The sequence below is a fragment of the Hevea brasiliensis genome, chromosome 16 (genome assembly GCF_030052815.1).
Source record: "Hevea brasiliensis isolate MT/VB/25A 57/8 chromosome 16, ASM3005281v1, whole genome shotgun sequence".
NCBI lineage: Eukaryota > Viridiplantae > Streptophyta > Magnoliopsida > Malpighiales > Euphorbiaceae > Hevea > Hevea brasiliensis.
This window is the reverse complement of record NC_079508.1, coordinates 66,979,656-66,993,640: the sequence shown is the minus strand read 5'-3', so window position 1 is coordinate 66,993,640 and position 13,985 is coordinate 66,979,656. Positions and strand designations below refer to the sequence as shown.

General features: G+C 34.2%; 1 protein-coding gene across 16 annotated transcripts; it reads left to right on the top strand.

Annotated features, from left to right (window-relative positions):
- The first annotated feature begins 3,444 nt into the window (after positions 1–3,444).
- Positions 3,445–12,278, top strand: LOC110631845 (oxysterol-binding protein-related protein 2A). 16 transcript variants are annotated; one of them, XM_058137731.1, is made up of 12 exons: positions 3,448–3,753; positions 3,860–4,347; positions 6,359–6,721; positions 7,381–7,483; positions 7,838–8,268; positions 8,789–8,944; positions 9,778–9,945; positions 10,050–10,190; positions 10,318–10,548; positions 10,657–10,776; positions 11,009–11,201; positions 11,945–12,278. In XM_058137731.1, exons 2-11 carry the CDS (start codon positions 3,928–3,930, stop codon positions 11,186–11,188), a joined length of 2,313 nt encoding a protein of 770 aa, XP_057993714.1. In that variant the 5' UTR covers positions 3,448–3,753; positions 3,860–3,927; the 3' UTR covers positions 11,189–11,201; positions 11,945–12,278. The 16 variants fall into 16 exon arrangements, 15 of the variants coding, with proteins under 15 accessions (XP_057993721.1, XP_057993714.1, XP_057993717.1 ...); XM_058137734.1 differs by having other exon boundaries at positions 3,450–3,753; positions 7,381–7,477; XM_058137732.1 differs by having other exon boundaries at positions 3,451–3,753; positions 6,362–6,721.
- Positions 12,279–13,985: the final 1,707 nt, after the last annotated feature.

Below are 13,985 nucleotides of genomic sequence, written 5' to 3'. Positions count from 1 at the left end.
TAATTTTCTAAGCTACCACGAATATTTTATGGATTTTTAATCCTATTTAAGCACTAGAAAATTACGTAAAAACTAGGTTCGTTTACCTTTGCCGATTCCGACTTGACAATGGGGCTAGCCAAAACCTCGCCCAATTCGGAGACTTTTCCAGAAACGGTCCGTTCGCCCCCATTTTGCGCGCTCTTGGCCAACCCGATTTCCGCGAATCGAGGATACCTACACGAAGCCCATAACACGGGGTTAGTACATAAATTTTTCAGAATTTTCTAAGCTCATTTAATGCTCGAAAATACGGACCCAAAAATTCAATTTATGTCGAATGGAGCGGTGGTCTCGGTTTCCTCTTGGGATTCACGGTTTTGAAATCTAGCCCAAAAGTCGAAATGGGCTAAAATCTTCCCGAGCTAAAATCGGACAATCCGCTCGATGGATTTGGTTCTTGGTGTCTATGGAAAGCTCTGTAGATGATTTTGGACACAAGAGTGGAAGTCGGCCAGCAGTGGGAATCGCGGAGGAGGAGGAGAGAGAAAGAGAGAGAAGGGGAGAGGGACGCGCGCGCGGGGAAAGAAAAGGAAGAAGGAAAAGGGCCGGTCCGATTCGACCGGTCCGATCCGGTTCAATTCGAAATACAAAATTTTGAATTTTTAGAGGTCCAAAAATTCAAAATTAAACTCAAAAAATACGTAGACTCCAAATATATTTTTAATTTTGCCACGTGGTCTTTAAATTAATTTTTAAAAATCATCAAAGTTTATATTTTCGGAAAATCGAACCCGATTTTTAAAATCCGAAAAATCTCAAAAAAATTCCTAAAATTCAAATAAAATTAAAACACCAAAAATACTCATAAATAATAAAATTTTGGGGTGTTACAAGAAAAATGTCATTACTTGTACAAACCAAACACACACAAACAGAGATTCTTTTCTCTATGCCCTTTTTTTTTCTTTTCCTAATAAAAAGGGCAGTTCTGAAAGATGGGTATTAGCTAATTTTCAAGCAGTGTTTTGGACTGACCTTATCAGACCATAACAATATATAATTTCCCATTAGATTCTCTGAAACAGTATCGAAAAAGATGCACAAAACGACTTGCTATAAAGAAAATGAAACAACGCCCTGCCGATGGAGAGAGGGTCAATTCCCAATTGTGTCAAATTGAGTAGTTACCTGCAGGCACAGCTGGCGTGAGGAAGAAAATTGGGGAAACTAAGCACCTGCAGCCCTGCACTATACAATCCTATTTCCTAATAGACCACACATAGGATGATTTTGATCAATTGATATACATTATAAAGCAAACCACAGGGCATAATCATAAAATCTACGTAAAGTGGTATGGTGGGGTTTGGATTGAAGCAGAGATTTGTTACCTAGTCAGGTCCTGGAGATGATCAGATTGTTCAGTGCTGACACAATACCTAAAAGCTTGTAACTGAGAACACTCATATAGCCACATAATCTGCCTGAACTCAGAAAAATGGTGTCATAAACTTACTTTGTCTCAGTCATATGAACATCTCTTGCCCGTTTGAAGTATATTTTCTATCTATTAAATTATGAGAGCGTTACTGGCATTAGCATTTAGGATCTACCAGGTGAGGAAGAAGAAACAATTATTTATACAAAAGGCATCTTTAGTTTATAACAAATTTCTTGGCGTCATAAACAATATCTTACTTAATTAACAATTTTATATTAACTTAAATATAATTGAATTGCTAAATTTATCAAAACTCAACTCAAAATCCCAAACAGCTAAACCAAGGAATCCTCGAGAGCAAGCGCTGAAGCGAAACGGAAAACGTAACCTAGAGAAGAGAGAAGAAAAGAAATTAAAGGGGAAGGAAGCCGTCAAACTCACTCTATACATGTGGATGTGGGTAAAATGTTATTCTCGTTGTTAGCTGACACGTTTCAGAAGCACGGTTTCACCAGCATCTCCCACCCCTTGCCGGACCACTTTCTCCGATGGGTGTACTTACCTCTTTTTAAACACTTTTTGTTTATATAACGGCAGTCCCACCTAGTAGGATATTGCCATTATCATTTCGCTTTCACTTTACTAATACTAATTAATTCTCTATATCACCTGCCATCCATTGATTTTTTTCCCTCTGAAATCCAAATGGGTATTAATAGATATTTGTATAGTGAAGATATATATCATGAATTACTAGTGAATGTAAATTTAAAAAAAAAAAAAAAATTTATGGTATGGGTATGTTTCTGGAAGCTGACTTTGCCATTTGCATGAAACTAGATGAAATACTAAGCAAAAACACTTACTTTTATCTGGCGCAAATATTGGCATGATATTTGGATCTCCAGCATCAGATTTCGATAATGAAATTTATTGTACTCATTGATTTGTCACTTTCACCAAACATATTTGTGTAAATATAAAGAGAAATAGTTGGTCAAAGATTTGAACAAGATAAAAAGGAAAAGGAGATGAACGCTATAAATAAGCTGGTCCGATGAATTAATTCCATTCCCTTTAAGTTTTGGGTCAAGAAAAAGTTCTTGCTAAGAAAGATGAAAATTGTCAGCTCTCTCTCTCTCTCTCTCTCTCTATGCTTGTGTTTGCGTAGTTATTGAGAGAGCTGCATTTTGTCCACCACAGCCAACAAGGTCCCCCTTCTCTTCGCTTTTCAACTTTTTGTTGCTAATTTAATTATTTTCATCTTACCCCATTGGAAAAGTGAATTCATTTGATCCACAATCTTTGAAATTGATACCCCAATTCCATCTTATTTGGTCTACTTTTATCGAGTTATACTAATTAAATACAATTTAAACTAAGATTCGTATGGTACATAAATAATGAGGAATCAATCTAATAGGTTTGGTACATCTGCAGGTTCTAGGAAGGTGGAGGCAACCTTGTGTAGTATGGTGCTTGGCTCGCCACAAATAATTCCAAAGCTTGTGCCTCATTTTACTCTAAAATCGGGAACAACGGTAAATTTAATAACAAACCCAACTGGCTCAACTAAAATGGATGCCCTTCATTAATAATTTTCAACAGATTTTGCCACTTAAGCTAACTAACGTGCATGCTTATAATTAAGTATATAATACTTCTCACTTTCCCCTTTTTTATTGTAAAATTTTAATGAAGTAGTTGGCAGGTGTTAGTTATTGATTTTTGTATTTAGCTTTTCCTAAACATTGAAAGATTATTATTATTTTTTTTATTTTTAAAGATAATTTAAATCGAATTAAATCATTTAATTTTAACTTAATTTAAACTAATATGGTTACGATAATATTTAATATCATAATAAAAAATAATTAATCATAATTATCAAATACGTGTCTGATATATTTAGCAAAGCATGGAAAGACCCCGCACGCGATATTTTACCCTACGAACTTTCCATTACACGATATCTCACCAGAAGATCACTTTCTTTCTTCTTCTTCTTCTCCTTTTCCTTTCTCTCTCCACCCATCAATTCATGCTCGAAACACAACTCAGATTCAACCCAACTTTTTATTTTACCATTCTGCCACTCCCTCTCTTTATTGCCTCACCTTCTTTCCTTCCTTCTTCCCCAATCCATTACCACATATACATATATATACACACTCAAAGCATGCTAATACTATACCTTATTCTCCACAACAAGATTTCCCCTTTTCCTTTTTTTTTTTTTTTTTTGCTTTTCCTTTTTAATAAGAAAATGGGAAAACTCACTCTTTTTCAGCAATCCTCTCTTAACTGAATCTCTCAGTTTAAGAGTTAAGGTATGTCCACTTACAGTATATATAAGCCTTTTATCTTTATGTTTATGGGTTCATTTTGCATTTCTATTTTTTGATTTATTGGTCTTGGGTTTGGTTTGATTTGCAGGGAGTGTTCGTTTGATGTGAGGTTTTATTCAGGTGAACAATTTTTTTTTTCTAAACCCATTTTTCTTAATGGTAATGAAAATGAGAGTCAAGGAAATGCACCCGCTGTGCTGTATCTCGCTGGAGAGCCCTGGAATAGGGGACCAGTCGCCGGAGGCATCGTTGACCAGGACGAGATCCTTGCCGGCTGGGTTTTCCGGTGGATCTGATAGCAATGCTGGGCGGACTAAAGCGGGATCGGAGGCTACCGTTGCTGGAGTGCTCTATAAGTGGACGAATTACGGCAAGGGTTGGAGATCACGGTGGTTCTTACTTAAAAACGGCGTACTTTCTTACTCAAAGATTCGGCGGCCGGAGAATCTGAATTTGTTAACTCCTAATGATGACGTCAGGTTGATCGGAGAAATCTCTACCAATCGGCTATCGAGGATGGACAGTGGAGGTCACCGCCGGAAACAGCAGAAAAGTGTTGGCATTGTTCATTTAAAGGTATATTCAATAACTAATAGCGAGAGAGAGAGAATTAACTGTGCGATCTGGACATGGAAGTGTTGGTTTTTACGAAATTTTGGCGGTATTGGGGAATGTTTTGCCAATACAGGAAACATTTTGATTCAAAAATTTTGCATGGCAGTTTTTACCTATTTGGTCAAATTATTTCCTTTCTGATTTCCCATGTCTGTCAACAACAATAAGCGAAGAGGGGCCCTGATATCTGAGCTGCAAAGAGTAAATTGGGTGGGTTATGCACCGCAGCTTTCTTGCATTGCTCAGGCCTTAGAGAGTGTGTTCTGTGTGCGGCCAAAAGGTTTCAATTTTTCTACAACCCTTTATTCTTCTTCTTCTTCTTCTTCTTCCTTTCCTTGATGATTTTCAGTTTCATATTCGCTATCCTTTTTTTTTTTTTTACAGTTTAACTGGTTGTTGATGTGGGAGTGGGTCACATCAGCAGGTGGGTTTTGTTTGTGATGGGTGGCTATGATATGGTACGTTGTAGGTCTAGGTATTCAGCTGGGGTCACATCAATGGTTTTGAGTGGATGGATTTGAGCACTCTCAAATGATCCTTCATTTCTTTGCCTCTATCTCTTTTTGAAGTTTTGACCCATTTATTTTCCAATCTTTCTCAGATTCCCATCCCATCCAATCTAATCCAAAATTTACTTGTCAATTTCTGGGGTTTTTGTTTACTTCCTGGCATGTGTATCTGCTACTGTATTTTTTTGCTTTTCTTCTAGGTTTTGGGTGTGTTTCGTCTTCATCCTCTTTATTTTCTATGTTCTTTTCTTTTTGTAAGTTATAGGAACAGTTTTCTAATCAAACGGTTGGTGGAAAACAGTGAAGTTATCAAACGGTAGGGATGGTGTGTAGGGAAGTTACGAAACGGGGTTCCGGTCGTTGCCAGCTTCGGTTATTATTTGTGTTTGATTCACCTTTCAGTGTAACCGATAATGATAGATATTTAAATAAATTAAAGTGTTTAATAAATTTTAAAAAGTTAAAATTATTAGTAAATAAATAATTAATATGATATTTATTTAATTTTATTTTTTATTTAGATTATATTATTAATTTTATTTTTTATTTAGATTATATTATTAATTTTTATATAAATTAAAAATTAATATTATTAATATTTTTATTTTTTTATTTATAATTTTAAAATAATACATTTTTTTCGTTTAATAACTTAAAATTAGCTATAATTTTTTTTAATAATAATAATAATAACTTTATTATTTTATAACTGTATTTTTAAAGTTATTTAAATTTTAATAATAAAATAAATAATATAATATAATAAATTAATATTTTAATAATATAATATATTATATAAATATTAATCGATAATGTAATCAGCCGTAGGCCCTTTGACTCGGTTAAGGTACTTTTGTTTTATTTTAGTATTTTTTAATGTATAGTGTTCTTCGAGTCTATGACTCTGGGTTTTATTCTACTTCTTATCTTTAACTGGTGAAGCAATAAACGAAGTAAAAATAAATAGGCTGTGAAGACTTTGAGACTAGTGCGTGGCACTTCATTCATTACGTCTCCGTTGCTAAGCTGGACAAAAGTAAGGATATTTCTGCGACCATTTCAAGCATATTCTCTTCTAATTTCGAGATCCCATTGCAGACTCCAATCTCATGCTCTTTCTGGGCTGTTTTGAACTCAAGAATATTGGGTTCTTTTGGGGTTCAGCAATGGGGACTTTGTAGGTGTCATTAGGAATTGGTTTTACTTTCGCTTGAGTTGGATTCTTGGAGACCTTACTGGTGGTGTTTGAGCTAAAGAATTGGTTCCACTTTCGCTTGGGTTGGTTTCTTGGAGATCTGTGGATACAACTAGTTCTGGCTAGTTTGATGGTTTCTCTTCTTGGTTCTTATTTCAGTCAAATATTTTATTACTTTATGTTTTTCTATGTTGGCACATTATTAGTAAAATTTTAACAAATGCAATTCTTGCAAATATTTATGAGGATGCTATCTCAATTTCTGTAGCAGATCTCGTCATTCCGAGAGAGCAAGTCCGATAATAGGCGATTTTACATATTTACAGCTACGAAGACACTTCATCTGAGAACTGATTCAAAAAGAGATAGAGTGGCTTGGATACAAGCTTTGGTCTCAACAAGGAGCCTCTTTCCATCAAGATCACTAAATGATAGTCTCTCCATTGTACCAAAAGATTTGTCTATTTCAACTGAAAGGCTTAAAAAGCGCTTACTTGAAGAGGGTATCAATGAGAACCTAGTCAAGGATTGCGAGCAGATCATGCTGTCTGAATTCTCCGAAATACAAGGACAACTTAAAGTACTTTGCGAGGAACGCTCCAATTTACTCGACACATTGAGGCAGTTAGAGGTAACATTGTAACGACTATGATTCGTTGATACAGAGATCCTTCTAAAGATAGATCTTGAGTTAATTTATTGTTCTCTGAACTGCTATTTAATCTAATGCAAATTGATCAAAATCTCATTGCATTACCATTTCAATTTAAAAATGCACTGGGTTTAATGTTTTTTGTAACTTGAAATTGAACTGAGCGGTGGAAGTGACAATTCAAGTGAACCACTTCTGAAATCCGGAGACAAAGCCTTTTCATAAATACCTGTCAGAAATATAACTTTTTCTTCTCTAATTTTAATAAAATCGTCTGAATTTTTTGTTAACCACTTCTACTTGTCTCAAAATCTTCACAGCTGTACTTGCTGATCTTTTGTTACACATGAACAAAACAGGTTTCACCCTTGCTTTCATGTCTGTTCAGTGGTTGTCTGTTGATTTCATATGATGCCACTTATTTTGTCTTTTCACTAACTCATCTACACATTTAGCACCGCAATAATATTAAGTCATGTTTCCTATTGTTTCTGTTTCATAAATTTCTCAATTTTGAAACCACTTATTTAATCGATGATATTCACTGCTCTAACTGTCATTTTGTAAATTAATTTACTTCTCAAATAAACTTGAATCATATTTGTCGGGCATCAAGAATCTTTCTTTTGCTTATGCAGGCAGCCAATATTGAAGCTGAAACATCTGGAATCCCAGACGGTGAATTTCAATTGACAAAGCACGAATTTTCAAGTTTAGGGCGCGGAAAATTTAGTGGTACAGGCATGAATTACTTCAGCCCCTTTTTATTTTATTTTATGTTGATTTTGTATCTATCAATTGCCTCATCACTGCTTTATTATAGAGCAAAATTCAAAGGGTACCTGGTGTACTTATTTAGGATTTAGCAGATTCAAATACAGAAAATGACCATGATCTCTTTTTTGGTTTTCTACTTTAATCCCTATAGCTCACACTTTGTTGAAGTTTAGTCATATGATATTTGGTCATTGCATGAATTTTTAAGCTGTATTTTGTTAATGTTATTTCCTGCTCTTTCCAGATACATTGATAACTATATTTTCTATGGCTTCTTGGCCTGCACTCTTATTCTCACTATATTGTTTTGGATTTCAGAATGTAGCACAACAGAATCATCTGATGATATTGAGAAACAAGAACTTGAGGAAGTGTCAGAAGAAGATGAGGCCTCCTTCTATGATACAAAAGAGTATTTTACTGAACCTACTTTGATAAAAGAAGCTGCCAGTCAATGTGAGAAACACAGGGAACACAATCAAATTGATAATGAGGAGAAAATGCTTGCCAAGAAGCAGCTATGTCATTCTGGCTATCCACATATTGAAAGGCGAAAGAAGCTTCCTGACCCCATTGAGAAGGAGAAAGGGGTCAGTCTTTGGTCTATGATCAAAGACAACGTAGGGAAGGATCTCACACGAGTTTGTCTTCCTGTTTACTTCAATGAACCAATATCATCTCTTCAGAAATGCTTCGAGGACTTGGAGTATTCTTATCTTTTGGACCAAGCATATGAGTATGGAAAAGCAGTAAGATTGCCATACACTTCTTGGTTTGTTACCCAGCGGGTCTTGATCCACATAAAACATTTTGCCCCTTTTATGACATATTGTGCATATAAATATTTCTCGCGTGGTTAAATATCTTTTGTTCTTCTTGTTGTGCTCCCTTCCTCCCTCTCTCTCCCTTTTTGTGTGTTTATGCTTCCCCTCTACTCTCTCATGGTATGCTTAATTATTGTAGAAGATTTAATGATTAATGTTTTTGAAAATTTGAATTCTTGCTAAGAAATGGTTAATAACTCATTGTGCATGTATCCATGGATATTGTTGGATTCCATTCTGTTTCAAATTAAGGCTGTAATGAGTTGTGTATATTTTTGGTAACAGTTAGTAACATTGTCAAGCATGGGAAAAAAAAAACTTGAATTGATTATTCCCAATTCCTTCCCTTATATTTTTATAAAGCTTCTTTGTCATGTTTTATAAATATCATTTGATTCCTAATGATTCTGATTTCACGTCCTTCTGGGTTTTGTACTTTGTTTAGGGAAATAGTCTCCTGAGGATCTTAAATGTTGCTGCATTTGCTGTTTCTGGATATGCTTCTTCTGAAGGCCGGCACTGCAAACCCTTCAATCCTTTGCTGGGAGAAACTTATGAAGCTGACTATCCTGATAAAGGAGTTCGTTTCTTCTCTGAGAAGGTTAGTACTGGTCCTAGACTCACAACAGAATTATGCAGCAGTTATTTTGAACTTATGTTGGCTGTCTCGAAATTAAGCTGTGGTTGACATGTGCTTTCCTTTGATTTGATAATTAATGATGGCAATGTTTGATTTGAAGCAATCTGAATGAAGGAATTAGTGAAATCAGTGGATTTGGGAAAAATTCATCATTTGGTTTAGATAATTAAAGAAGGAATGAATGGATTTCACCACATCTTCCATCCAGCAAATCCCCCAAAAAGGAGGGATTTAAAGTCCCTCCTAGGAGGCGTCATTTCATGACATAATGAGATGAAAAATTTTACCATATTTTTTTAATTATTTGAAAATTGATCTTCAATTCCTAGGATTTTAATGTTGTACTAAGGAAGGGATATTTTCTCAATCCATAGGATTAAAGTCTAAAAAATCCAGAGCTGAAAGATCAAGATGGATTTTATGGGAGAGACTGAAATTAAATGAAATGTAGAAACATTGAGGAGATAGTGATTTGGGTTTGAGTCTTCTAGGTGATTCTAGAAAGCAAAAGGGTATGCATAACCTTTTCTGACAGGGAGAACCAAATACCTCAAATACAACATGTCAGAAAAATACTTGCTTGTAGTCTCATGCAGGCTCTGATGGGAAGAGAAATTTTATTACGGAGGAAAATTTTGATGTATTTTTTAAATTTCTTCACAATATTGAAACAAAAAGTTTTTTGCAAAATATGGAAGTGTTTGAATACTACTTAGGATGTGCCAGCATACATGATTGCAATTTAATGATACTGGTCATGAATGCTCATCTTCTGACAACATATGTTAAAACAGGTTAGTCATCACCCAACTCTCATTGCTTGCCACTGTGAAGGCAGAGGCTGGAAGTTTTGGGGCGACAGCAACCTCCGCACAAAATTTTGGGGGCGGTCAATTCAGCTTGATCCTGTTGGAGTTCTGGCCCTGGAGTTTGATGATGGTGAAATATTCCAATGGAGCAAGGTATATACTGCTGGATGATTGTGCTCATGCAAATTATTTCAATCTTCTGCCTTCTTTTCTTAAGGATGGTGACTTTGTATTAAATGGGCTCACTAATTAATCAGGTGACAACAACAATTTACAATCTTATCCTTGGTAAAGTGTACTGTGATCACCATGGAATGATGCATATACATGGAAATCGACAATATTCATGCAAACTCAAGTTCAAAGAACAATCGATCCTTGACAGGAATCCTCACCAGGTTTGTAATCATGCTTTTGGAAAACTTTGCTTATTTGCTTGCAAACTGATGCCTGCAAGCATTCAATCTTCTGATGTCTATATTTTTTTTCTAATGAATTATTCAATTTCAATTTATATCTACTTAGGTTAATGGGTTTGTTGAAGATGTTTCGGGTAAAAAAGTTGCTTCATTATTTGGGAAGTGGGATGACAGCATGTATTATACCGAAGGTGATGGGTCTAGCAAGACAAAAGATTGCAATTCCTCATCTAATGCCACCTTACTTTGGAAAAGTACTAAGCCACCTCCTAATGTCACTCGGTACAACTTAACATCATTTGCGATCACTCTAAATGAATTAATACCTGGACTGCAGGTAGAGATAATGTATTAAATCAATTTGCTAATATGCAATTTCATTTTTCTCTTCTGCATCTCTAATCGTTTTTTATAGCGATGTCTGATCCCGGGTATTTGATCACGGATTAAGGAGAAGCTCCCACCTACGGATTCCAGACTTAGACCAGACCAACGGCATCTGGAGAATGGGGAATATGAGAAGGCAAATACAGAGAAACAACGCTTGGAGAAGCGGCAGAGAATGGTATATTTGACAGCTTTATATTTCTTGACATAATCATATACACCACTCTGTTGCAGATCAAGTTGAATGATAATGTTGGCAATTTGCACAGCTGGTTAGCGTTATGTATGGCAAAACATCAAAATTGCAAAGTGAAATAAGTTCATTAACAAGTGACTGTTTCATTAAGTATTAAATCTTAAAATGTCTGACGAAATTATTAGAGATCATCAAACTTTCTTATTCTTTGCAGTCAAGGAAATTACAAGAGCACGGATGGAAACCCAGGTGGTTTCAGAGAGAAGGTGAAAATGGACCTTTCCGCTATGTGGGCGGGTATTGGGAAGCACGAGAGCAGGGAAATTGGGAGGGATGCCCAAATATTTTTGGTGAATTCAATGAAGATATTGGGGAATCCTCCGAAGGGCCTTGACTCTGATTTTTAGGTATGTACTCTGTGCAAACTGCATTTTATTTTCTTAAAATCACACTTTCATCATATTTTATTTTATGGTAGTGAGTGTTGGACACTGAAAGAGTCGTATGCGTCTAAGATATAAGAGTTGCAGAGATGAGAATGTTAAAGTGGATGAGTGGCCATACTAGATTAGATAAAGTCCGTAATGAGAGTATTAGAGAAAAGGTAGGAGTGGTGCCAATTGAAGATAAGTTGAGAGAAGGGAGATTGAGGTGGTTTGGTCATATGAAGCATAGACATACGGAGGGCTCCAGTTAGACAAGTAGAGCACATTAGGTTAGATGATAGAAAGAAAAAAAGGATAGACCTAAATTGACTTATGTGATGATTTAATCCAAAATCGTTTAAAGTGGAGAAAGCGAATCCATATAGCCGATCCCAAATTTTTTTGGGATAAAGGCTTAGTTGAGTTGAGTTGTATATGTTGTGAAAGTTGACTGAAAAAGCCATTGATGCTTCATTTTCATCATGAAATGTTAATTTAGAGCCTGAACTGGAGTTAGTTTTTATAATGCCTGAATCATGAAATTCAGCGGACTGCACTTTTTTTCTATGGACAAGCAGTAGCTGAATTCCGCATTCACCAGGGTCCACCCTGTGCCCTGGTAAAAAGGCTCCATGGTGGAAAGTGGAAACCACAATAAATTATTTTGACCTTTTTTTTTAAAGAGTTTTAAGACCTCATCTCATGCAAAGTTGCTGATACTGCAGAAAGAACTGCGCACATTAATTGGTCTGGCTTCCGGATTGTGGCCACTTTCAAGATCCTGGTCCAAGGCGGCAAGTTTCTGCAGAGACTTTTGAATGAAGAATTTATTTTTCATTTTATAAAGCATAGAGCCTAATATTTCTTTGTAGCATATTCCTAATTATATGCTATAGGGATGTTGTTTGTGTAATGTATTCTCACTTTCTTCTTTAGTTTAGTTCCTTGAATTGTACCGGCCACCGGCTGATAATTTCATTTTTATATTTATTTGTATTTCCTTGCCGTAAATAAATGGAAGAAAAGAAAAAAGGAAAAGGAAATGTAACATTATCATGATTCAATCTCCATAGGACTTTTGCATCCGTCCCAATAATGCAACATAGATCATTCAGCTTGCGTTATTTGGTTAATCGAATTATGATTTTTTTTTTTTTAAAAAAAGAAACCAAATAGTCTCTATTGCTTTTATAGATTTTTTACTGTCTCGGTTCTCTAATTATTTGTTTTTCTTTCTTGAAAGTTTATTTGGCTCTGATTATAATTTAAAGTTTTAAACTCAAGATTTTAATATTAACTATGATAATTGTTTGTATTTTATGAGCCAAATTTAAACTTAAATTTCAACAAATAATTGTCATTTTAATATAATATTCATTATCATTATCATTACATTTTCATTATTTTATTATGATTTGTTAAATTAATTGTATAGCATATTACAATTTTGAATTATAAATATGAAAGATGTCTTACTTTAAATTTTATAACATAAAGTAGTATATTGTGGATAGCGTGTGTGTGGCTTATATCGGTTAGCATGTCTTATTAAAATTATCATAGTTTTATCAAAGGGTGTGTCCAGTTAATGAGTCATGTGTGTGTATTCATTTACCTTTAAGAAAAAAAAAATCAAAGTTCCTGAGAATGTGAGCTAGTGTGTGCGTGGGTTACCCTCCACACGAGTTGTGTACATGTGATCCCTCGCGTGGAGGGCTGGTCCTTTGAGATTCTACATCAGTTGTGGATAGTGGATAGCGTATGTGTATGTCTTACATGGATTAACATGTCTTAATAAAATTAACATAGTTTTACTGTCTTACATGGATTAACATGTCTTGATAAAATTAACATGGTTTTACCAGGAAGTGTATCTTATTACTAAGCCGTATGTGCGCGATTATCTACCTTTGAAAAAAAAATGCATTTGTTTAGTTAATTATTATTTTTTTTTTTTTTTAGTTTTCAATTGGTGGTTCTATTTTCTAATGGAGGACTTACAAGCTGTATGCCAATTTACGGAAACCATACGGTGAACAAGAAAATTTTATATCTGCAATGCCTTCATCTTTTCATTCAAATCATGGCCCTTGAATAGATAACATTAAAAGTTTAGAGCATGAGCCCCTCCTATTCAAAGTCACTGGGCCACAGAAAGAAAAAAGAAAATAGTTTCCATAATTAACAAATTTGATTGGTGGCCCATTTTCTCATACATTTGTGCTATTGTTTCGGATCAGAGGATATCCAAATTAAGTAATGGCAAATTTTTTTTAACTATTTAGATAATGTTTGCTATAAATAAATTTTATAAAATTTTATAAATTTTTTTTATAAATTTAAAATTTTAATATTTGATTTAAATAAAAATTTATTTGTAATTCTTAATAATCAATTTAATGAAATTAATTATAATTAAATTAAATTTTATTAAAATTGATAAAATTTTAAATTTAAAATCATATATATTCAAGTGATAAAATTATTCTTTTATTATATGTTATTTTATTTTATTTACTGAAAATATAAAATTCATTTCATTTGAAATGAATTTCACATTTAATATAAAATATATTAAATAAAAAAAATCATTTATAAATAAATTCTATTATGAAGTTTATTTGCAAATAAAATAAATTTTATTATAAAATTGAATCAAACAAATTGTTAATAGCAATTTCAATTTTGTTTGACATGGATGTTTAGATTTTGAGACCAGCTTTTTTCAAATTTGGCATCCAATTCAATGACTAAGTACAAAATGGT